The 24,018-nt window shown below is 52.1% G+C and overlaps 1 protein-coding gene and 1 long non-coding RNA gene across 2 annotated transcripts in view; one reads left to right on the top strand and one right to left on the bottom strand.

Annotated features, from left to right (window-relative positions):
- FRMD4B (FERM domain containing 4B) overlaps positions 1 to 3,177 on the bottom strand; it is a 112,497-nt gene extending 109,320 nt beyond the window's left edge. The window contains exon 1 of the mRNA XM_075998830.1: positions 3,001 to 3,177. Within this exon, the coding sequence (XP_075854945.1) occupies positions 3,001 to 3,162 (162 nt within the window). The 5' untranslated portion in view covers positions 3,163 to 3,177. The remainder of the gene's footprint in view (positions 1 to 3,000) is intronic.
- Positions 1 to 24,018, top strand: part of LOC142865607 (uncharacterized) — a 311,557-nt gene that overhangs the window by 244,755 nt on the left and 42,784 nt on the right. The window lies entirely within an intron of this gene.

The raw sequence follows: 24,018 nt of genomic DNA, 5'->3' as shown, positions 1-24,018 counted from the left end.
CTTGGAGCCTAAGGTATTAATCACTTTATTTTATTGCCTTTCAGTTCTATATAATTTAAGTCACTACTTTTTACTTAATATTTAAAAAGCATTAAAGAAAATTACCTTTTTCTGCAAACAATTAATTATGTTGCACAATTAAGAATACTATGGTTCTTCAAATGCTGGAAATATTTTTGAAAATCTTATTTCCCCAAGGACATAGGAAAACCTTTAAACTTAGAGGTTATTTTCTTCTACTTATGATTCAATATTTATGATTCAATAAAGGTCATCATTAATTAATTAATTTCATTTATATATATATTAAATATACAATTTTTCAAGGGGGCATGTGATGATCTGATACATTGATATAATCAAATCAGGGTAATTGAGATATCCATCACCTTAAATATTTACCTTTTCTTCCTGCTAGGAATATTCAAATTATTCTCTTCTAGCTATTCTGAAATGTACAAATGATTAATGTTAAGAAGCAGCAGCAGTTTGGTTTTTTCCAGAGATGGTGTCACTATGTTGCCTAGGCTGGCCTCGAACTCCTGGCCTTAAGCAATCCTCCTGCCTGAGCCCCCGGAGTTAGCTAGAACCACAGGTGTGCACTACCACACCTGGCTACTATCATTACGTTACATGTTCTTATCATCATGAGATTATGAGAGGGTGTTGGCTCAGTCACCATTCATTTTACAGAAAAGAAAAAATATATATATATATTTTTTTTAGTAGCTTAGTCTCTCAAATTGCTATGGTGCTTAAAAATAATTATCGATCCATACACCTCACTATCTTAAAAAAATTTAAAAAAATTAAAAATGAAAATAATTCTCGATCAACCTTATAAAGAGAACCCACAGGGTTTCGGGTTTCTGGAATGTTCCATTTTCGAATGGGTCAGTAAAAGTATTAGCGATAAGCTGTAATCCCCCGAACCCCTGGGAAGCAAGGCACAGTGCCTGTTGGTTGGCTGCAATATTTGCATTCTCCTTTTGAAAGTTTCTCAAACATTAAAAAGAAAAAAAAGACGGAACTGTACAAGGGGCGCTTATCCTACAGACCAAACCGAACAGGGCTTTCCCTGCAGAGAAAGGGGCTTGGGACACTCACGCCTCTGGCTCCCCCCAGCCCGGGGATGGCCAGATGGGCGCAGCTGCTAATGCCCACAAGCGCCCACGCCGCCCTGGCTCCCAGCCTGGCTTTCGGATCCCATTGCAAAACGCAAGATGTCAGAGAGACGCTATGCAAAACACAAGCCGTTGAAAACACATGTTCAAATGCTCCTCACTTTTTTTGTTTGTTTGTTTCAGCATATTATGGGGGTACAAACGTTAAGGTTACGTATATTGCCCAATGTCCCCACTCCCACCTGCCCGACACCCAATAAATGCTATTCCTATATGTCCACTTAAGTGTTGATCCGTTAATACCAATTGCTGGTTGAAAACTGTTTTTTGGTTTTTTTTGAGACAGAGTCTCTCTCTTGTTGCCCGGGCTAGAGTGCCGTGGCGTCAGCCTCGCTCACAGCAACCTCCAACTCCTGGGCTCAAGCGATCCTCCTGCCTCAGCCTCCCGAGTAGCTGGGACTACAGGCGTGCGCCACCATGCCCGGCTCATTTTTTTCTATGTATTTTTAGCTGCCCAAGTAATTTCTTTCTATTTTTGGTAGAGGCAGGGCTCTCACTCTTGCTCAGGCTGGTCTCGAACTCCTGACCTCAAACGATCCACCAGCCTCAGCCTCCCAGAGTGCAGGGATGACAGGCGTGAGCCGCCGCGCCCGGCCAGCTCCTCACTTTTTAACAGGGATGACAAAGGGGACTCTTTGGACTTCCACAGTCTAACCTTAAGTACCGGCCTTTTCATTTTGCCCCATGGATGCCAAACTACGGCTTGTTAAAACCAGGCCCCGATCTCTTCCGGGACATACTGTGATAACCAGACACAAATTCCAGCCACATTGGGAAGGGGGGCGGGGGTCCCCAGAATTGCAACAGCACAGGAAAGAAAAGGCGACATTATGTGACCATAGTGAACATCATCTTAAAATGCATCATCTTAAAATGTAGATATACTTTTTAAAACCTCACAGACAATCAACAACCAAAGCACGGGACTGTGAAGTCCATAAATCACTGCTTTAAAGAAATCCAGGCAAGCGGCAGTCCCAGAGAGAGCAAGAACAGACTCCTAGCGGAACAAAGTTGCTGCATGCTTTTTTTTCTTTTTTGGCCTGCAGGATGGGACCCAGCAAAGAAATACAGGGCTGTCGCGTGTGTCAGGGAGCTAACCCACACGTGAGCGCTCCGGGGCTCGGCCAGGCCGCCCCCCCTCCCCTCCCTGGCTTGTCATCTCGCTGCAAAGTGCTTGCAAATCGGCTGTCCTCCCTTCCAAAAGCCAGCAGACACGGAAGCAGCTTCTCCTGGCTCTGCCTTTGCAGGTTGGGGGTGACTGCAAACCGGGCAACCCGCCTTTGCAGTTTGGGGGTGCCTGCAAACCGGGCAGCCCGCCTTTGCAGGTTGGGGGTGCCTGCAAACCGGGTAGCCCGCCTTTGCAGCTTGGGGGTGCCTGCAAACCGGGCAACCCGCCTTTGCAGTTTGGGGGTTCCTGCAAACCGGGCAACCCGCCTTTGCAGTTTGGGGGTGCCTGTAAACCGGGCAACCCGCCTTTGCAGGTTGGGGTGCCTGGCGGAAAACCGAAAGGGAGGACAGCGAAGCCACCAGAGCCCCACGCCAAGGCAGGCACGGAAAAGGAGGGGTCACCTGAAAGTCCCAGTGGCTTTCTGCACACCCTGTGCTGCGGGGCTGCAGCCCGGCGAGCCCGGGCGCGCAGGGACCCCTCCCGCGCCCTCCCCTCCGTGCGCCCCGCCGGGCTGGAGAGGCGCCAGCCCTGCCAGGCCGCGCGACCTCGAGCCGAGGCGCACCGGCCCGGGGGCGACAGCCGCTGGAGTTTGGGGCAGGCGGGGAGGGAGCAGCCCGCAGGTGCGGGAGGCGGCCCGGCGCTCACCTGGTACACGGCGCGCAGCCCGCACCACGCGCGCAGCGCCTGCCCGCACGCCCGCAGCCGCTCGCCCGACCAGCGCCGCAGCGCCGCCGCCGCCAGGCCCCACGCGAGGCGGCCGCCGCCGAACAGCAGGTCCTCCACGCCGCACGTGCACCCCGACGCCATGCCGCCCTCCGCGGGGACCCCGCGCGCAGACGCCCCCGCCCCGCCCGCGGCCCGGCTCCGGCCCGCCCCAGACTGGGCTGTCACCGCGTCCCGCCGCCCCGCGCAGCATGCCCGGGGTTGGGCGCGCGCCAGCCAACCGCTGCGCCCGGTGGCGAGGGGACCGCCCCGCCCGGACCGCCCGCCCCGAGCCCTGGGGCCGCCCGGACATCCCCGCCCCGCCCGGAGCCCTGGGGCGCAGGGACAACCCGGACCGCCCCGCCCGCCTGGAGCCCTGGGGCGCATGGACCGCCCTGCCCGGAGCCCTGGGGCGCGGGGACCCCCAAGACCACCCGGAGCCCTGGGGCACAGGGACTGACAGGCACTGCCTGCCCGGAGCCCTGGGGCGCACGGACCCGCCCCCGCACCGCTCGGAGCCCTGGGGCACAGGGACCGCCTGGACTGCCCGCCCTGAGCCCTGGGGAGCCGGGACTCCCCGACGCCCACCCCGAGCCCTGGGGCACAGGGACCCGTCCCGCCCCGCCCAGAGCCCTGGGGAGCGGGAACCGCCTGGACCACCCGGAGCCCTGGGGAGCGGGGACCGCCTGGACTGCCCGCCCTGAGCCCTGGGGCACGGGGACCCCCCCCCACCGCCCACCCGGAGCCCTGGGGCACGGGGACCCCCCCCCACCGCCCACCCGGAGCCCTGGGGCACGGGGACTCGGCACAGGGACCGCCTGGACCACCCGGAGCCCTGGGGGCGCGGGGACCGCCTGGACTGCCCGCCCTGAGCCCTGGGGCATGGGGATCCCCACCACCGCCCACCCGGAGCCCTGGGGCGCGGGGACTGACCCGCCCCACCCAGAGCCCTGGGGAGCGGGGACCGCCTGGACCACCGGGAGTCCTGGGGCACAGGGACCTGTCCCGCCCTGCCCAGAGCCCTGGGGCTCGGGGACCACCCGGACTGCCCGGAGCCCTCACCGCCAGGAGCCCTGGGGCGCGGGGACCCCCGACCGCCCTGCCCGGGGAGGGATGCCGGGCAGCTCTTTGCAGGAGGAGGGCGCGCCCTTGTCCCCACTGCAGGGTCTCCACCTCGCCCCAGCTCTGCCAGGCCCACGATACCTCTGGAAAGCCGCACGCGCCAAACGGACGCAGAGAAAACCCTCCAAGACGTCCCTTGGGACCTCGCTCCCGGGGGACAGCCCGGCGTGTTTCCTTGGTTCTGAAGCCGGAGGAGCCACGACACGGAGGCGCCAGTCTCAGAGGGACACGGTGCAGGCAGCTCCAGGACCCGCCTTTGCTCCCAACCGGAGGGGACTGACAAAAGGACACCCCGCTGGGTTTGGGGACGGGGCCCATCTGACACCAAGCGCTGCCCTCTGCAAGGCAGCAGCCAGTCGCCCAGGTTCCCATCCCTGGCAAATAGCTTGCAGTCCCCGTTTGCTAGGAAACAGAGGCCCATAAGAGAACCTGCGCTTTGGTTCTGGAAAATTCGGCCTCTGAACCTGTCTGGCCTCAGCTGCCAACACAGGCCTGTGTGGGTCCTTTACTCTCCACTCAGGACTGAAGGAAGCTGCTCCAGCCCTCAAGTGGCCACCAGATAATCAACCTTTTTTATTTTTTTTTTCTTTTGAGACAGAGTCTCACTCTGTTGCCCAGGCTAGAGTGAGTGACGTGGTGTCAGCCTCGCTCACAGCAACCTCAGACTCCTGGGCTCAAGTGATCCTCCTGCCTCAGCCTCCCGAGTAGCTGGGACTACAGGCATGCGCCACCATGCCCGGCTATTTTTTTCCTATATATTTTTAGTTGGCCAATTCATTTCTTTCTATTTTTAGTAGAGTCTGGGTCTTGCTCTTGCTCAGGCTGGTCTTGAACTCCTGACCTCCAGTGATCCACCTGCCTCGGCTTCCCAGAGTGCTGGGATTACAGGCGTGGGCCACCGCACCCGGCCTCTTCTTCTTTTTTTTTTTAAGTTGTCTCTCAGGAATTGATATTCTCGAAGGCATTTGCTAAAGGGAGCATGGAAAATCTCCTTTACCACCAGTCTCTCTCTCTCTTTTTTTAATTTTTTATTTATTATTATTTTTTATTAGAACACATAAAAATTCAGTCCCACATAAAATAACAGTCCTTATAGTCAAAGCACTGCGGCAAATTCCAGGACAGAGTTTTTGTCCTGACCCTAGCTAGCCGTAGGACAACTGTGGGTATTTTATTGGCACTTTCACACCTGGGTTGTCATGTCTGTTATTAAGTGGCAGAAGGGTGAGGCACCAAAGCCTTTCTTCTGAACCGGCTCAGGAGGCTCCAGAACAGATTCTGGACAGGCTTGATTTCAGGTTTCAAATGTGGGCCTTCAGAATCTTAGCTCAGGTGAAACTCAATCAGCCAAAAGACAAAGAACACCAAATCCATCCTCAAAGTGCCTGTTGTTTTCAAAGTGAATGTTATCACAAAACTTTTGAACGACATTTCTTTTATAAGTAATAAAATTGACTGAGAGTTTTGGTTGGATTAGTTAATAGGACACAAGACCTGATCCAAGATGAGCAAACCTTTCTTCACAGCAAATCCACTTTATATACTCATTATGTGTCAGTACCCTGACAGTATTTTCCAAGATAATGGTCGCAGTGTTTATAATGTATCTGAACATAATAAATTTTACTGAAGCAAAATGAAATATGTGGGGCACGATGGCTCACACCTGCCATCCTAGCACTCTGGGAGGCCGAGGGGGGAGGATCGCTTGAGTTCAGAGGTTCGAGACCATCCTGAGCAAGAGCGAGACCCCGTTGCTACCAAAAAAATAGAAATCGAAATTAGCCAAACAACTAAAATTACAAAGAAATTAGCTGGGCATCTAAAACTATGTAGAAAAAAATTAGCTAGGCGTGGTGGCACATGCCTGTAGTCCCAGCTACTCGGGAGGAGGCTGAGGTAGGAGGATCGCTTGAGCCCAAGAGATTGAGGTTGCTGCGAGCGAGGCTGACGCCACGGCACTCACTCTAGCCTGGGCGACAGAGTGAGACTCTGTCTCAAAACAAAAACAAAAACAAAAGAAATTGATGGAAAACTACTGACCTTCAAAAATGGCCTATCGCCGGGCGCGGTGGCTCACGCCTGTCATCCCAGCACTCTGGGAGGCCGAGGCGGGCGGATCGCTCGAGGTCAGGAGTTCGAAACCAGCCTGAGCAAGAGCGAGACCCCGTCTCTACTATAAAGAGAAAGAAATTAATTGGACAGCTAATATATATATATAAAATGAGCCGGGCATGGTGGCGCATGCCTGTAGTCCCAGCTACTCGGGAGGCCGAGGCAGGAGGATCGCTTGAGCCCAGGAGTTGGAGGTTGCTGTGAGTGAGGCTGATGCCACGGCACTCACTCTAGCCTGGGCAACAAAGCGAGACTCTGTCTCAAAAAAAAAAATGGCCTATCAATAACAAGCAGACGGTGGAGGCACATTGATTACTATTAGTTTTTAGCAGTGTAGTTCCGCTGTGTTCCCGGAAATGTCAGGCAGCCACGGGAATACCAGAATAAAACCCAACGACAGGCGGATCACCTGGGTCTCATGCCTCCCTCCTCTGGGACAGGCGTGGCTGCGGGCCACCTGTGCAGGGTTCTGACGTCAGGGCTGTGCCACCTGCATCAGCATCACTAGGCTTTCCAAAGCCACCGCTCCCACTGAGATGTGCAAGGAGACAGCACGCCACTGTCACCACAGCGGCTCTCACAGTGTGGTCTCCAGACCAGCAGCATTGGCATCCCCCGGGGACTGGCTGGGGTTGGAGGCTGACGTCACAGCACTCTAGCCCAGGCAACAGAGTGAGACTCTGTCATGAAAAATAAATAAAGGCCAGGCACAGTGGCTCACGCCTATAATCCTAGCACTCTGGGAGGCCGAGGAAGGAGGATCATTCCAGGTCAGGAGTTGGAGACCAGCTTGAGCAAGAGCGAGACCCCGTCTCTACTAAAAAAATAGAAACAATTTAGCTGGACAACTAAATATATATATATCTATATATAAACTCTGGGAGGCTGAGGTGGGAGGATCACTCAAGGTCAGGAGTTCGAGACCAGCCTGAGCAAGAGCGAGACCCCGTCTCTACTATAAATAGAAAGAAATTAATTGGCCAACTAAAAACATATGGAAAAAAAAAAAATCACCCGGGCATGGTGGTGCATGCCTGTAGTCCCAGCTACTCGGGAGGAGGCTGAGGCAGGAGGATCGCTTGAGCCCAGGAGTTGGAGGTTGCTGTGAGCGAGGCTGACGCCACGGCACTCACTCTAGCCTGGGCGACAGAGCGAGACTCTGTCTCAAAAATAAATAAATAAATGAACACATTTTTCCCACGATGACCCCAAAGTGGACTGTTGGTGTCCCCGGGGCCGAGCACTGCCAAGAGACTCTCTCCCTGCACAGGCGGGGACGTGGGCTCGCGCAGTGCACCTGTCTCCGTTGAGCGGCGAGCTCTGCGGGGACCCCCTGCAGTGTGGCCCGGAGACCAGGCTGACGGGAAGAGCCTTCCCCGAGCAGGAGCACCCCTGGCGCTGCAAGGGCTTGCGTGACCCCGGAGCTGTCCCCACCGAACGCCAGCAAGGACGGGAAACGCCTTTGCACACGTCGCTGACCGCCACGCTGACCGGGGGCCGCCGCCCGCACCCAGAAAGCAGCCGTGGGCGTCGGGAAAGGTCCCATGCGTGTCCCTTCCCCCGGCGGCCGGCGCTTGGCGGGCCGTGGGTAGCACGCACTGGACTGCCCGGTCAGTGCCTGTCTGTCCCAGCGGCGAATACAGAGAGCAGCTCAGCCGTGGCCGGCACCCACGCCCACCGCGCCCCGATGGAGCACACTACTCAGCCCTGAGACACGAGGGTGACCGAGCGCCACTTGCGTTTCCCTGGCACTAAACCGAGCAGCACCTAAGAGGACTCCACAGAGGGACAACATCTATGGGGCGTCGGGCGGGTGGGGGCAGGGGACGGGTGCATACACACGTTATGAGTGCGATGTGCCCCGTCTGGGGGACGGACACGCTTGAAGGCAAACACACGTAACCTAAACATTTGTACCCCCATAATATGCTGAAATAAAAAAAATAAAAATAAAAGAATACAAATAAAGAAAAAAATCGTGCATTGAGTTTGCACTTTAGACGGCAGTGACATAACCAAGACCATCTCGAAGCGGGTCTCCAAGGGGCACAGGGAGGTCAGACATGTGAACAACAGGGGAAGATGGCAGAGACAGCTGAGGTAGGACAGGGGACAGGGGCGCCTCCCCGAGGACCTGCCGTTTCCGCCGAGTCCCCAAGGCTGGGCCGGGGAGAGCCGGGTGACAGGTGCACTACAGCAGCCTGAGGCCCAGGGAGCTGTGGGGACCAGGCCCTGCGGCAAGAAGGGTCCCACATTCGTGGGACTTAAAAGAGAAGGACCGGCCAGGCACGGTGGCTCACGCCTGTCATCCTAGCACTCTGGGAGGCTGAGACAGGAGGGTCACTTGAGGTCAGGAGTTGGAAACCAGCCTGAGCAAGAGCGAGACCCCGTCTCTGCTAAAAATAGAAAGAAATTATCTGGACAACTAAAAACATATATATAGAAAAAATTAGGCAGGCGTGGTGGCGCATGCCTGTAGTCCCAGCTACTCGGGAGGCTGAGGCAGGAGGATCGTTTGAGCCCAGGAGTTGGAGGTTGCTGTGAGCGAGGCTGACGCCACGGCACTCTACCCCGGGCAAGAGAATGAGACTCTGCCTCAAAGCACAAAAACAAAAATGAACAAAAGAAAAAGAAACTGAGGTGCAGAGAAGCTGGGTGACTTGGCCAACATCAGTGAGAAAAGCATTTATAACAGCATTTTAAAATGGCTTAGCTGCTAATGTCTCAGTCCTTCTACTTTAATTGGGAAAGAACGCATTTGTTTTATATTTATAAGTTATAATTGGCTTTGCCCTCATACTAACATTTGTAACTAAAAGTACCATAGACCCGGCGGCTTAAACAACAGAAGTTTATGTCTCACAAGTCCAGGATGAAGGTGCTGCCCGGGCTAGAGTGAGTGCCGTGGCGTCAGCCTCACTCACAGCAACCTCAAACTCCTGGGCTCAAGCGATCCTCCTGCCTCAGCCTCCCGAGTAGCTGGGACTACAGGCATGCGCCACCATGCCTGGATAATTTTTTCTATGTATTTTTAGTTGGCCAATTAATTTCTTTCTATTTTTAGTAGAGACGGGGGTCTCGCTCTTGCTCAGGCTGGTTTTGAACTCCTGACCTCGAGCAATCCGCCCCCCTCGGCCTCCCAGAGTGCTAGGATTACAGGCGTGAGCCACTGCGCCCCGCCTCCTTTCTGTTTCTAGTAGAGACGGGGTCTCCCTCTTGCTCAGGCTGCTTTTGAACTCCTGACCTTGAGCGATCCTCCCGCCTCGGCCTCCCAGAGTGCTGGGACGACAGGCGTGGGCCACCGCGCCCGGCCTGAACCATCTTAATCTTAATTTGACCTGGTTCAAATAGGTCTTCACGGCAGCAGCGAGGATTATCCGAGACATGTTTGTTCCTCGCAAGGGGCTTAGTGCTCTAAAGAGCGCTTTGGGCCGCGTGGAAGCCAGCTCCGCTTCTGTGCAAGTCGTGCTGGCGGCAGGATAAGACGACACAGACTTACCTGCCTTGCGGATGTGTTCTCTGTTTCTATTTCTAAAAGAGGGCGCTTAAGTCGATTAACTGATTAGCTACAGGGGTGCAGAGAATGCCGACGGTGACCGGCATCTTCACTTTCCTTTTGTGTGCCATTTTCCATGGGCGCTACTGTGCAAGGTTTCTAGACAGGCTAAATAATCAAAATAAATAATTTAAGCTCTGCAGCATGGGAATATTTAAGATGCAAATATTATGTTTACATAATAAAGCCCAACCACATACACAGCGCATTATGTTTAGGCTGGAGGAGAATTTTTTTTTTTTTTTGAGACAGAGTCTCACTCTGTTGCCCAGGCTACAGTGAGTGCCATGGCGTCAGCCTCGCTCACAGCAACCTCAATCTCCGGGGCTCAGCGATCCTCCTGCCTCAGCCTCCCGAGTAGCTGGGACTACAGGCATGCGCCACCACGCCCGGCTAATTTTTTGTATATATATTTTTAGTTGGTCAATTAATTTATTTCTATTTTTGGTAGAGACGGGGTCTCACTCTTGCTCAGGCTGGTTTCGAACTCCTGACCTCGAGCAATCCGCCCGCCTCGGCCTCCCAGAGTGCTAGGATTACAGGCGTGAGCCACCGCGCCGGGCCTGGAGGAGAATTTTTAAAAGACTATAATCATTGAAGTATGGTTGGGTGGAGAGTAGAGCATCCAGATTAATTTAATTCCCTTCTACAGCAATGAAAATATACGGAGACGAGGCCACTTCCACTGTTCCTTCCAAGCACGCTGCACGGCAGAGAGGAGGGAATACACACTATCAGGGGGCGGTGTCCCAAAGCAATGTTAGCAACCAAAAACTGAATTTACCTATTTATTTCTTCTTAAGGATTCCTGTGGATTTTATATTCTTTTTCATCATATAGCTTTGATTTTTCTTCCTAAAAACATAAGTAAAACTGCTGCTCCTGGAAGATACGCCATGTTTACTTTGGTTTCCCATAATCTTTTGGGAACACCTCTCAAAACACTGATGAGGGGGGTGCCTATACATATCTCAGGGTAAGACGCATCACTGGCCGGGCGCGGTGGCTCACGCCTGTGATCCCAGCACTCTGGGAGGCCGAGGCGGGAGGATCGCTCGAGGTCAGGAGTTCGAGACCAGCCTGAGCCAGAGCGAGACCTCCCGTCTCTGCTAAAAATAGAAAAGAAATTAGCCAAACAACTAAAAATATAAAAATATATAAAAATATAAAAATTAGCCGGGCGTGGTGGCGCATGCCTGTAGTCCCAGCTACTCGGGAGGCTGAGGCAGGAGGATCGCTTGAGCCCAGGAGTTTGAGACCAGCCTGAGCAAGAGCAAGAGACCCCGTCTCTACTAAAAAAATTAGAAAGAAATTAGCTGGACAACTAAAAATATATATAGAGAAAAAATTAGCCGGGCATGGTGGCGCATGCCTGTAGTCCCAGCTACTCGGGAGGAGGCTGAGGCAGGAGGATCGCTTGAGCCCAGGAGGTTGAGGTTGCTGTGAGCGAGGCTGACGCCACGGCACTCACTCTAGCCTGGGCTAGACTCTGTCTTAAAAAAAAAAAAAAGTCACAGGGCATACCTGGGCAATTTAAGTCAGAGAAGCGTCTGAAATGTGAGAAATCGGTGGCTGAGGCAGAGGAGGGAGAGCAGCAGCAACACCACACCCCGAGCCGGTGGGAGAGCCCTCCCGACACTTGCGATTTCTTTGGCTCGGCCTCACCGATTTTAGAAACATGGCTATTTATAGGGCTTCCTGTTTCCCTTATTTCGATCACTCATCCCCTAAAGTTTCCAGCAAAGTCTACTGAAAATGTCAGCCTGTCTCAGGTGTGCGGATGGAAAACAACATTGTTTTTTTGTTGTTGCCGTGGACCCAGAATGCAAAAGGAAGGGCGAACTGCCCTCTGGTGGTACATCTGGAAAATTCCCTAGTACAAAGATTCCCAAAAAAGTGACCCGGGAAACACTAAGTCACCCCTCAAGGTTCCCCTGGGAGAAGCGCCCTGTGGCGAAACAGCTCCAGGCAGCAATCGCATCGTATATAACACAGACCCCGTCCCCTGCTCGGCAGTTCGTGGTGCTTGAGTTTCCGGGGTTCTTGCAGAAAAGAAACCGTTTAATGCCTTTCGAGTCAGCGTTTCCCAAATTGGTTTGAACGTAAACATGAAATTAAAAAAAAAAAAAAAATTAACCTAGCATTTTGAGAGACATGAATCTCGGTGGGAAGGAAATGGATCACATTTTCCCCATCTCAATACGGATTTTTCCTTTCCAGAGCTCTTCCCTGCTAAAACCCTAGAAAACTTGCTTTTTTTTTTTTTTTTCTTTTATGAGACAGAGTCTCGCTTGTTGCCCAGGCTAGAGTGAGTGCCGTGGCGTCAGCCTCACTCACAGCAACCTCCAACTCCTGGGCTCAAGCGATCCTCCTGCCTCAGCCTCCTCCCGAGTAGCTGGGACTACAGGCATGCGCCACCACGCCCGGCTAATTTTATATATATATTAGTTGGCCAATTAATTTCTTTCTATTTATAGTAGACACGGGGTCTTGCTCTTGCTCAGGCTGGTTTCAAACTCCTGACCTCGAGCGATCCTCCCGCCTCGGCCTCCCAGAGTGCTGGGATGACAGGCGAAAACTTGCTTTTTTATAACACGTAGCATTCCCTTGTTCTCCTTCATGACTGTGTTCAGTAAAATAGCTGGGTAAATGTTCAGGAATAATTTCCCAGTTCGAGACAAATCATTTACATGCTTTGGGTCACAAGCTTCTACTGCAAAAAAAAGAAAAGAAAGGAAAGGAAAGGAAGAAGGGAAGGGAAGGGGAGGGGAGGGGAGGGGAGGGGAGGGGAGGGGAAGGGAGGGGAGGGGAGGGGAGGGGAGGGGAGGGAAGGGAAAGGAAAGGAAGAAAGAAAGGAAGGAAGGAAGGAAGGAAGGAAGGAAGGAAGGAAGGAAGGAAGGAAGGAAGGAAGGAAGGAAGGAAGGAAGGAAGGAAGGAAGGAAGGAAGGAAGGAAGGAAGGAAAGAAAAGAAAGAAAGAAAGAAAGAAAGAAAGAAAGAAAGAAAGAAAGAAAGAAAGAAAGAAAGAAAGAAAAAAGCGAACCGCTCACAATGCATTCAAGTTTCTCAGTCGTAACTGTGGGAGGAATCATGTCGGAAATGCCCACACGGTTTACAGACGGCTCTTCCGACACTAAAATCTTCAGAGTCCGGCGGTGGCAAAACACAGTGGCTCAGGGGGTCTCCAACCAGCTCTGCTTATCACCGGCTGTGTGGCCTGGGGCATGTCACATAGCCTCTCTGTTCTCAATGTCCTCCTAGTTCTGCTGAAGACTGAGTTAACACAGGTAAAGGGTCTAACAAGGTGCCTGGCGGGTGGCGAAGCAATTTCTCGCTTCTTATGTCTGTGCTACTCAAGTGAGGAGTAGGAGGCATCACGTAGACGGCAAATAATAGAAGTGTTTTCTTTTTCTTTTACAAAGATTGCATTTTTGTTTCAGGCCCCGAGACCATTCAAAGACCACAGCCAACTACCACTGCGATGTTTTTAGGGCGATATTTTGAACTGTTAACATTTTTATTAGGAAAAAGTAAGTTTTCCTCTTCTTAGCAATATCTTAAAATCATGGTGATATGCATATAATGTATCATTTTAACCATTTTTTTTGTTTTGAGACAGAGTCTCACTCTGTTGCCCGGGTTAGAGTGCCGTGGCGTCAGCCTCGCTCACAGCAACCTCCAACTCCTGGGCTCAAGCGATCCTCCTGCCTCAGCCTCCTCCCGAGTAGCTGGGACGACAGGCATGCGCCACCGTGACCGGCTAATTTTTTCTATATATTTTTAGTTGTCCAGCTAATTTTTCTATTTATAGTAGAGACGGGGGTCTCGCCCTTGCTCAGGCTGGTTTTGAACTCCTGACCTTGAGCGATCCTCCCGCCTTGTCCTCCCAGAGTGCTGGGATGACAGGCGTGAGCTGCCGCGCCCTGCCAGAACTTTGATGGCGTTCAGTTAGCTTCTAAAAGTATTGCCCCTGCTGGCGTTCTCATCAACAGTGACCACCAGAGCCTTTTTGTCCATGTCCTTCCGATGAAGAGCATTTAAAACATGTTTTGTCCTTGCTAGTCTCACAGGCGGTAAACCCGGTCATTTGAAACACGCCTCCCAACATGAAGAGGTGCCGGGTGTCCCAGCTGCCCCGATTTGATCATTACACATTGCATGCATGCATCAAAATATCACAGGTCCTCCCAAAATGCGGGCTGCGATGACATATGGGCCCACAAAAACACACACTGGACGCCGCAGGTGTGACGAGGACTTGCAGGTGTTCACCGGGGGCAGAAGGGTGCCCTCGTTGGGGCGAAGGCTGAAGGCGTCGAAGTCCTCCCCAAACCTGCCCGCACGGCTCTTCTTTGCCACGCAGGGTGCCAGCCCGAGCTGCACCAGGAGGGCTTCCGCTTGGGCCCTAACGGGGACCGCTGTCGGGTGTGCTTGACATTAAAATACTGACGGTCCCCCACAGTGGCCGGCGGCTGCCCGGTGCCCCCAGCCCTGCTCGTGAATCCCGCCTGTCTCCCCACAATCCAGCAACTTAAGGGTCAACCCGCTACCAAAAGGGGCTCCGACTCCCAGCGCTGTGGCCACTGCCTGCTCGGGCCACCCTTGCCTGTGTGACTCCTCTGAGCAGCTGCAACGTTGCCCCCGCCCACCTGGGTGTAACTTTCGGGGAGACTCATCGGTCCCCCGGCCCCCCACGCCCCCCTCCGTTTCTGAGCCTCAGGCGTATGTCCTTTGTCTGTCCCAGTTTCGAGACCTTGTCTTTCTCGTTCATTCTTCCACGACCAAAACGTCGATCGAGCAGCTTGTGCGCGGCAGGTGCTAGACTAGAACCAATGAGCATTACTGCAGACAGGGCAAATGCTGCCACCCGGGGCCTCACGCACCCGCAGGGAGGGCAGGTGACAAGAAACGGGAGAGACAAAAAAACAACCCCCAGTAGGAACGCACGCTGCCTCGGGGGAGACAGGCAAGGCTCTGAAGACGAGGGAATGAATGATCCACTTCTGCCCTCACTGCATCTCTGTGCACCCTTTGTTTTTTTGTTTGTTTTTTTTTTTTTTTTTTTTGAGACAGAGTCTCGCTCTGTCACCCGGGCTGGAGTGAGTGCCGTGGCGTCAGCCTCGCTCACAGCAACCTCACACTCCTGGGCTCAAGCGATCCTCCTGCCTCAGCCTCCCCAGTAGCTGGGACTACAGGCATGCGCCACCACCACGCCAGGCTCATTTTTTCTATATATTTTTAGTCGTCCAGCTAATTTCTTTCTTCTTTTTTTTTTTTTAGTAGACACAGAGTCTTGCTCTTGCTGAGGCTGGTCTCGAACTCCTGACCTCGAGCGGTCCTCCCTCCTCGGCCTCCCAGAGTGCTGGGATGACAGGCGTGAGCCGCCTGCGCCCGGCCTACACACGTGTTCTGATGGCATGTCACGTATCATGTCCCGGGCCCAGCGCCACCGCAGAGGCCCCTGGGTTGTCGCACGCAAACACGCACAGGCCCGCTCTCCTGCTCTGACACATCAAAGAGCTCGGCGTTCACAGAATCGCCCGCTTACCTTTGGCTACTGGGTGTTCTCTTGCCTCCCTTTCGTTTTCGCTCTGGCAACCTTCAGGCGTTGACTGAACACGGGCGTCATCCCCCCTTCCGCACGCCCTGCCCTCTGCGTCGCTCCTCTCAGCCTGCAACGCAGACGCGAGAAGCGGCTTAGCTCCGCGGGCGCCCGGGGAGGAACCGCGAGTCTCCGAGTCACCGACATTTCTGCCGCATCCTGGTCTCCCCTGGCTGCCCGCGGCTTAATCACACCTTCAGAGCCTCGCCCAGTTACATGAGCTCTGAGACAGACTTCTCCTGAGACACACGCAGAATCGAGGCTGCCCTCCCTATTCTTTTTTTTTTTTTTTTGGGACAAGAGTCTCGCTCTGTCACCCAGGCTAGAGTGAGTGCCGTGGCGTCAGCCTCGCTCACTGCAACCTCCAACTCCTGGACTCCAGCGATCCTCCTGCCTCAGCCTCCTCCCGAGTAGCTGGGACGACAGGCACGGCCACCATGCCCGGCTATTTTTTATTTCTATATATTTTAAGTTGTCTAGCTCATTTCCTTATATATATATATATATATATATATATATTTTTTTTTTAGTAGAGATGGGCCTCTCGCTCTTGCTCAGGCTGGTTTAAAACTCCTGACCTCGAGCAATCCTCCCACCTCAGCCTCCCAGAGTGCTGGGATGATAGGCACGCGCCACCATGCCCAGCTAATTTTTATTTCTATATATTTTCAGTTGTCTGGCTCATTTCTTTCTTTTTTTTTTTTTTTTGAGACAGAGTCTCACTTTGTTGCCTAGGCTAGAGTGAGTGCCGTGGCGTCAGCCTAGCTCACAGCAACCTCAGACTCCTGGGCTCAAGCAATCCTTCTGTCTCAGCCTCCCAAGTAGCTGGGACTACAGGCATGCGCCACCATGCCCGGCTAATTTTTTCTATATATATTAGTTGGCCAATTAGTTTCTTTCTATTTATAGTAGAGACGGGGGTCTCGCTCAGGCTGGTTTTGAACTCCCGACCTCGAGCAATCCGCCCGCCTCGGCCTCCCAGAGAGCTAGGATTACAGGCGTGAGCCACCGCGCCCGGCCTCATTTCTTTCTTTATTTCTTTTTTTTTTTTTAGTAGAGACGGGGTCTCGCTCTTGCTCAGGCTGGTCTCGAACTCCTGACCTCGAGCAATCCGCCCGCCTCGGCCTCCCAGAGCGCTGGGCTGACAGGCGTGAGCCGCTGCGCCCGGCCGGCCCTAGGACACCTTCGCCGTCTGTATGCACCTGTCACCCTCCCACCAAAGGAAAGAAACAGCTCCCCCCAGCAGCTCGGCGTCAGCGGATAAGCAATGCCGCCCCCGCCAACCGTGCGGCCACGCCGAGCCACACGCACTGGCGCGGGCCAGGTGCACCAGGCGCGTGGCGGGGAGGTGGCAGGCGTGGCCCTCGTCGTGCCACGTGGCTCACGGAACTCTCCGGAAGCACCGGCCCCCGCACGTCTCCCCTCCCCCCCAGGCAGGAAGCAGGTGACTTGGGGCTGGCGCAGGGGGCAGGAAGGAGGATTCTCCACGGGCTCCTGTCCCCTCCCTTCCCGACCCGCCGGGCAAAGCCATCGTTTCCGGCAGGGACTCGGCAGACAAGGAGAACACAAGAGACCACCACGGGACAGCAGCTTGGGAGTTTCTCGTAAGCAATCACTTCCCAGCCTCCCTTTTTCTTTTTTGAGACAGAGTCTCACTCCATTGCCACAAACTAGAGTGCCGTGGCGTCAGCCTCGCTCACAGCAACCTCCAACTCCTGGCCTCAAGCGATCCTCCTGCCTCAGCCTCCTCCCGAGTAGCTGGGACTACAGGTACTCGCCACCACGCCCGGCTCATTTTTTTCTATATATATTAGTTGGCCAATTAATTTCTTTCTATTTATAGTAGAGACGGGGTCTCGCTCTTGCTCAGGCTGGTTTTGAAATCCTGACCTCGAGCAATCTGCCCGCCTCGGCCTCCCAGAGTGCTAGGATGACAGGCGTGAGCCACCGCGCCGGCCTCAGTCTCCTTTTAAGGAGGAATAGACAGGCTGTTTCAGACAACCAGACAGTTCATTTACCTATGAACTCTCAAAGCTACTTAACAGTTAAGTTTTGTTTTTTTTTTTTTTTTTGAGACAGGGTCTCACTTTGTCGCCCATGCTAGAGTGAGTGCCGTGGCGTCAGCCTCGCTCACAGCAACCTCCAATTCCTGGGCTCAAGCGATCCTCCTGCCTCAGCCTCCCGAGTAGCTGGGACTACAGGCATGCACCACCATGCCCGGATAATTTTTCATATATATATTAGTTGGCCAATTAATTTCTTTTTATTTATAGTAGAGACGGGGTCTCGCTCTTGCTCAGGCTGGTTTTGAAATCCTGACCTCGAGCAATCCGCCCGCCTCGGCCTCCCAGAGTGCTAGGATGACAGGCGTGAGCCACCGCGCCTGGCCTAAAAAAATTTTAAAAAGAATAAATAGGCCGGGCGCGGTGGCTCACGCCTGTCATCCCAGCACTCTGGGAGGCCGAGGCGGGAGGATCGCTCGAGGTCAGGAGTTCGAGACCAGCCTGAGCAAGAGCAAGACCCCGTCTCTACTATAAATAGAAAGAAATGAATTGGCCAACTAATATATATAGAAAAAATGAGCCGGGCCTGGTGGCGCATGCCTGTAGTCCCAGCTACTCGGGAGGAGGCTGAGGCAGGAGGATCGCTTGAGCCCAGGAGTTTGAGGTTGCTGTGAGCGAGGCTGACGCCCCGGCACTCACTCTAGCCTGGGCAACAGAGGGAGACTCTGTCTCAAAAAAAAAAAGAATAAATGAAAAGAACTCTCCCTCTCAGGGTGCAGAAAGAATCTACCTGAGGCATGCTGTAGCCTCGCCCCATGTCGCAGATAGGATAACTGAGGCCCAGAGAAGGAGAAAGCAACTTGTAAATGTCACACGGGGCAGAAGTGGCACCGGGGTGACTGAGAATAGTCTCTGCTCTGTCACACTCTTCTCTGCACATCCTCCACGTGTCTACGTCGAAAGCACGGTGCCGGTGCCCGTGTAAGGGGCTAGTTGGAGCCCTCACGGCTGCAGCAGGCGCTGACAAGGACCGCGCAGCCCGCGTCAACACAGACCGCAAGGGAGGAAGGAGGGAAAACGAAGAGGCTCCCGTGGCCGCCCACAGCCGCTGCTACGCGCCGGGCGGCCACCACCCAGCCACGCCGCGTGCCGCGCACGACGTTAGTTTTGCCGCCGGGAACTCTGAAAATGATATGGGTGCTGTTATCCCACACAGATGGGGAAACTGAGTCAGAGGACTAAGATACCTTGTCTGGGGTCGCACACTGCTAGCAACATCTCAGGTTCCCCGGCCCCGTCCACGCACACCGGCTTTCTCTCTGCAACAAGCCGGGTTACAAAGCAAAGAAACACGCATCTGTTTGAAAACCCCAGAGCCCGGGAGTAGCGACCAAGTGGACAGCGTCTGGAAGGAAACTAAAGAGAGAGAGAAGGAAAGGAAAAAGGAGCTATGAGCATCGGGATCGTCCCTTCTACAGTAACTCTTACTATGCGTTGAGATCTTTGAACCCACCAACCGTGCAAATAGCACTGGGCCACATATTTGCACCCGTCAAATTCTGTGAAAGATACTCGCGCTATTAAGGTGTCTAAGGATGAGCAAAGGAGTTCAAGATCCCAGTGAGTCGGGGGACGAATGTCGATGGCCCCGCTGCGCTAGTTTGCCAGGGCTGCCGAGACAAAATACAGCAGCCCGCTCGGCGTAAAGTCCGGCGGTCCTCAACGTTTTTGGCAGCTGGGACCGGCTCCGTGGAAGACAGTCTTTCCACGGGGGCAGGTTGGGGAGCCGGGCAGGGCTCTGCAGCCCAGTCCCCAACAGGTCTCGGACCAGAGCCCGTCGGTGGAGCGGGGCTGGGGTCACAGGTTTGAGGTGTAGAGAGTTTCAGCTTGGAATGATGAGAAAGTTCAGGAGATGGACAGTGGTGGTGGCCATGCAACACAGTGAATGCACTTAGTGCCACCGAATTGCACATTCTGAAATGGTTAAAATGGTAAGTTTTATGATATATATTTATATATATCATAAACATATATCATAAATACATATATTTATATATCATAAATATATATTTATATATCTCATAAATATACATATTTATATCTCATATATATTTTATATATCTCATAAATATATATATTTATACATATCTCATAAATACATATATTTATATATCATAAATATATATCATAAATACATATATTTATATATCATAAATATATATTTATATATCTCATAAATATATATATTTATATATCTGATAAATATATATATTTATATATCTCATATATAGTTTATATATCTCATAAATATATATATTTATATATCTCATAAATATATATATTTATATATCATAAATATATGTATCTCATAAATACATATATTTTTATATATATCATAAATATATATTTATATATCTGATAAATATATATTTATATATCTGATAAATATATATATTTATATATCTCATATATATTTTTATATATCTCAAAATATATATTTATATATATATTTCAGATATATATTTATATATATCATAAATATATATATATATATATATTTCACCACAATAAAAAAATGCTCAGAAAAAACAAGTATAGCCAGGCACGGTAGCTCATGCCTGTAATCCTAGCACTCTGGGAGGCCGAGGCGGGAGGATCACTCGAGGTCAGGAGTTCGAGACCAGCCTGAGCAAGAGCAAGACCCCATTTCTACTAAAAATAGAAGGAAATTAGCTGGACGACTCAAAAAATATATATATACAGAAAAAAATTAGCCGGGCATGGTGGCGCATGCCTGTCGTCCCAGCTACTCGGGAGGCTGAGGCAGGAGGATCGCTTGAGCCCAGGAGTTGGAGGTTGCTGTGAGCGAGGCTGACGCCACGGCACTCACTCTAGCCCGGGCAATAGAGTGAGAGACTGTGTCTCCAAAAAATGAAAAGAAAAAAGGAAAAAAAAAAAAAGCACAGAAGCAAAACTGCAGTGATGGGAGGACTTAAATGACTTCGACATCACGTGAATGTGTCATCCTGCTACAAAATCTAGCAGCTGGGAAATTCCCGGCTTGCTTAGGTGACGGATTTGAGAACTTGGAAGACAGAGGACCCTACGCAGGGAAATGCACTTTGAGAAAGAACCTTTTGGGCTGTAGAGAAATGGAGCGGAGAAGTGGCGGCATGCTCTTGGAACTCAAGGTTGAGGCCGGGAGGCCGGGGGGTCAGCCTGGCTCCCCCCTCCAGCACCCCCATTCTGCTCACCCCCTTCACCGTGCACTCGGCAGCCAAAGTGCGGGTAGAAACACGGAAACACGCAGAAGAAAATGCACTGGACGCCTATCCACGTGCCTGTCACTCCAGAGGACCGGAGGTTGTCTTTCATATTTGTCCCACGTCCTGCCTTTACTGTTTTAAGTCATGGACCCACACGGAGCTGGAAGCCCCCGTGTTACCTCCTCGAGTCTAATGCCTCCCTTCCCTGCCACCGTTGCAGCCTCACCAGGTTCAAGAGGAAGCCAGTGTGCCGAGAAAAGCCGGGGTGACAAGCGGGGACAGAGTCATACCGCAAGTGTCACTCGAGGAGACAGGAGGAAGTTCTCACGTTCATGTCCACGAGAGCGTGGGAGAAAGGGTTTTGAAAGAGAGCATGCCTGGCAACGGGGTGGGCAACAGGGTCTGCGCGCTGGCCCGGTGCAGGACAGAACCACGGCGATGTGCAAACTGTCTTCGTGGCCGCATGAGTTCTCGGGTGTGGGCACAAAACCAGTTGAGTCAGTTCCTGGGTAGGGACCACTGGTCTGGGTGGGCTGGCTGTTCCACCGGCTTGCAAGGCCCGGAAGATTCCGTAAAATAGGAGCGCTCCTACACTGCTGGTGGGACTGCGAACTAGGTCAACCTCTGTGGAAAGCAACATGGAGATACCTCAAAGCGATACAAGTGGACCTACCATTTGATCCAGCAATCGCACTACTGGGCATCTACCCAAAAGATCCAATGACACTCTACAAAAAAGACACCTGCACTCGAATGTTTATAGCAGCGCACTTCACAATTGCAAAGATGTGGGAACAAACCCAAGTGCCCATCAATCCATGAGTGGATCAATAAAATGTGGTCTATGTACACCATGGAGCACTATTCAGCTCTAAGAAACAACGGTGATCTGGCACCTCTTGTGTTTTCCTGGTTAGAGCTGGAGCCCATCCTACTAAGTGAAGTGTCCCAAGAATGGAAAAAACAAGCACACCACGTGGACTCACCAGCAAACTGGTATTAACTGAGCAGCACCTAAGTGCACATACAGGAGTAACATTTAACGGGTGTCGGGCAGGTGGGGAGGAGGGGACGGGTGTATACACACATAATGAGTGAGATGTGCACCGTCTGGGGGGTGGACACGCTTGAAGCTTTGACTCTGGGCAGGGGGGAAAAGGCAACATACATAACCCTAAACATTTGTACCCCCATAATACACTGAAAAAAAAAATAAACAAAACTAAACCTTAGCTTTCATAAGAGTGATGCTCTCTAAGGGAGCAATGGAGAAAGCCGAGAATCTTGATGACCATCAGCTGTCCCACTCCTGAGGGGTAAGCAATCATAGGAAAGCAAGCTTGGGCACAACGGCTGGCTACACATCCATATCCACACTTCCCCACCAGGCTGGGCGCGGTGGCTCACGCCTGTCATCCCAGCACTCTGGGAGGCCGAGGCGGGAGGATCGCTCGAGGTCAGGAGTTCGAGACCAGCCTGAGCAAGAGCGAGACTCCGTCTCTACTATAAATAGAAAGAAATTAATTGGCCAACTAATATATATAGAGAGAAAAAGTTAGCCGGGCGTGGTGGCGCATGCCTGTAGTCCCAGCTACTCGGGAGGGAGGCTGAGGCAGGAGGATCGCTTGAGCCCAGGAGTTGGAGGTTGCTGTGAGCTGGGCATACTTCCCCACCAGACTTCCCGCCTCACGGGCCTTTATTAATCTTATAAATGGTGGCTTCGCAACCACTACTCTGACTTTGGTGGACATCTACTTCGCATGCGTGTGGTCCCAAACGATACAGCCCACGGTTCTGTAGCTCCTGAACTTCTTTGACAAAGTGGATCGTGCTGTACGTCACGTTGTCAACGAAGCATTTTCATGACTGTTGAGATCTAGGTCGCTAACTGTCGGGGAGAATGCTCTATTTTACCACCATATTGTGGTGTCCTTCTCCGTTTCTGAACTAACACAGGCCATTTGGGGGACAGGCCGCACACACAGGGACCTGTCGCAGCCCTGAGTGTGTCCGTGCAGGAATCTCTCCTGGCAGCCCTCCCCTGGGCTGGCCCAGCTCTCCCGGATGTTTGGAAACCTGGGAGAAGCTGGTGAGTCTTGGGGCAGGATGCTGCATTTTCCACTGTGCATGAAGAATCCGGGAGAAAAGAGACTGTTCCACACAAAAAGCTCAAGAATCCCTCCTTTAAGAAACGCTGCCTCTCATTTCTGTCTCGCGCTAGGAGCTTTGTGTCGTAGAGTATCTGTTTACAAGTCTCATTGGGGGGGGACCACTTGCTCTCCAAAATGCCACCTGCCACAGTCGACAGAATGCCTGCTTACCTCGATTCCCTGCCAAGTCTCCCTGCCGGCTGTCTGAATTTCTGCTACATTTATGGGCATAAAAAAACGCAACCTCATTGTGATTCTAAGTGTGCATTTCCTGCTTTTATTAGCGACGTGCAAAACCTGTTCGTATTTTTATTGCTCACTCACGTCTTCTCCCTGGGGAGGTGGCCTGTTCATTAGGTGTCGGTTTTTTCTACTGGGTAGTTAAAATTTCCCTTTTTGGTTCATAGGATCTCACTAGATAGTCCGAAAACTTTGCTTTGGTTAGTTATTTGAGGTTGTAAATGTCTTCTACCAGTCTGTTGCTTGCCTTTGAACTTCACGGCATGCTACGTTGTGCAGAAGTTGTGCATTTTGATGTAGCTGAATCCATCCAATCTCGAGTGTGATTTTTGTGTCTCTGCTTTGTAAAATCTGCTCTAGTCTAAAATCGTAAAGATATCCTCTTTTTTTTCCCCATCTAAAGGTCTCTAACTTTCATTTCTCACGTTTAGGGTTTTTTTTTGTTTGTTTTTTTTTGAGACAGAGTCTCACTTTGTTGCCCAGGCTGGAGTGAGTGCCATGGCGTCAGCCTCGCTCACAGCAACCTCCAACTCCTGGGCTCAGTGATCCTACTGCCTCAGCCTCCCGAGTAGCTGGGACTACAGGCATGCGCCACCATGCCTGGCTAATTTTTTGTATATATATATTTTTAGTTGGTCAATTAATTTCTTTCTATTTTTGGTAGAGACGGGGTCTCGCTCAGGCTGGTTTCGAACTCCTGACCTTGAGCGATCCGCCCGCCTCGGCCTCCCAAAGTGCTAGGATTACAGGCGTGAGCCACCGCGCCCGGCCACGTTTAGGGTTTTTAATCCATCTCACAATTTATTCTTGTACAAAGTGCAAATGAAGAATCTGATTTTTTTTTTCTTATAGGAAATCAGTTCTTACAGCACCATTTGCTTCTGTTAATAATATTCTATATTTTCCACC

This window comes from Microcebus murinus, chromosome 30 (genome assembly GCF_040939455.1).
Source record: "Microcebus murinus isolate Inina chromosome 30, M.murinus_Inina_mat1.0, whole genome shotgun sequence".
Classification (NCBI taxonomy): Eukaryota; Metazoa; Chordata; class Mammalia; order Primates; family Cheirogaleidae; genus Microcebus; species Microcebus murinus.
This window is presented reverse-complemented; position numbering and strand designations above follow the sequence as displayed.